Source organism: Psammomys obesus, unplaced genomic scaffold, assembly GCF_907164565.1.
Source record: "Psammomys obesus unplaced genomic scaffold, mPsaObe1.curated_primary_1811, whole genome shotgun sequence".
NCBI lineage: Eukaryota > Metazoa > Chordata > Mammalia > Rodentia > Muridae > Psammomys > Psammomys obesus.
Window position 1 is genome coordinate 610,692 of NW_026593286.1, and position 1,457 is coordinate 612,148.

At 40.6% G+C, this 1,457-nt stretch overlaps 1 protein-coding gene across 1 annotated transcript in view; it reads left to right on the forward strand.

Annotated features, from left to right (window-relative positions):
- Pask (PAS domain containing serine/threonine kinase) overlaps positions 1–1,457 on the forward strand; it is a 29,866-nt gene that overhangs the window by 20,649 nt on the left and 7,760 nt on the right. Inside the window, exon 13 of the mRNA XM_055616763.1 lies at positions 1–23. This exon is cut by the window's left edge and continues 112 nt beyond it. Coding sequence (XP_055472738.1) covers positions 1–23 — 23 coding nt within the window. The remainder of the gene's footprint in view (positions 24–1,457) is intronic.

A 1,457-nucleotide genomic window follows, 5' to 3' on the forward strand; every position in this document is an offset into this window, starting at 1 on the left:
TAGTCAGTTTCCTCGGTGAGACAGTGTTGGCCTTCAGCCTTGGGGTTTATGGGGTAAGGTTATACTGAAAAGAGTTCTGTGATTGAAGCAGAGGACATGAGGTTGGGAGGCATTATCAGCAAAGATGTATTTTTAGTGATAAAGTTTATTCATATATATATATATATATATATATGAAACAATATATATATATATAAGAAATATATATATATGAAAACAATATATATATATATATATATATATATATATATATTGTTTTCTTGCCAGTCACAAACACTAAGTAACAAAGCCAGCATGCTGGCTGTGAGCCCCATGTCTTTGATCTGAATTTGTGTCCTCACCAGTCATGAGACCTTGTGCATAGCCATAACCTTTTTTAAAATTAAATTTTTATTTTTTAAATTAATTACAGTTTATTCACTTTGTATCCCAGCTGTAGTCTCTTCCCTCCTCCCCTCCCAATCCTACTCTCCCTCTTCTCCTCCTGTGCCCCTGTCCAAGTCCACAGATAGGGTAGGTTCTCCTTCCCTTCCATCTGACACTAGTCTATCAGGTCTCATCAGGACTGGCTGCATTGTCTTCCTCTGTAGCCTGGCAAGGCTGCTCCCCATCCTGGGAAGGCGGTCAAAGAGCCAGCCACTGGGTTCATGTCAGAGACAGTCCCTGTTCCCCTTACTCCCAGGGAATCCCCTCAGATACTGGGCTGCCATGGGCTACATCTGAGCAGGGCTTCTAGGTTATCTCTATGCATGGCCCTTGGTTGGAGTATCAGTCTTAGAAAAGACCTCTGTACCCAGATATTTTGGTTCTGTTGCTATCCTTGTGGAGCTTCTGTCCTCTCCAGGTCTTTAGAAGTCCAATGCACTATCCATTGCGCCACAGAGCCTACCTAGCCCTAACCTTTTAAAGTGTGTAGATAAAAGCACTATTGTGACTGCATGAAAAGCGGTTGGGATTACAGCAGGGATAGAAGCATGAAGACTGCAGTTTGAACTATGCCATGTTGCAAAGATCATCTTGATCTGATTTTGTACTTAAGTGTGTGTGTATTCCTCACTTTTGTAGGAATAGAAAAGTCATGAGCAAATCTGGAAGGCATCTGAAAAGCAGAAAGGGACAGTGACCTTTGTTTTGAGTAACTGAAAAGGCAGTGGTTCCTCCCTGGGTGCTCCCAGAAATTTGTGAATCATTTATACTTGATCTTTGATTATTTCTTGAAAGTGATGTGATTCCTAATAAAAGTCTCTTTAATTTAGCATTTCTTCAAATTTGTGAACTCATGAAAGTTGCTTGGATTTCTTTAAGTTTTTCAGGCTTCTACATGTGTGTTTCAGTCATTGTGGTATGTCAAAAGAATGGCCCCACTATCAGTCTCACACCACCTGTTAGAAGATTATGTATTTGTCTTCTCTTCCTTCCTTCCTTCCTTCCTTCCTTCCTTCCTTCCTTCCTTCCTT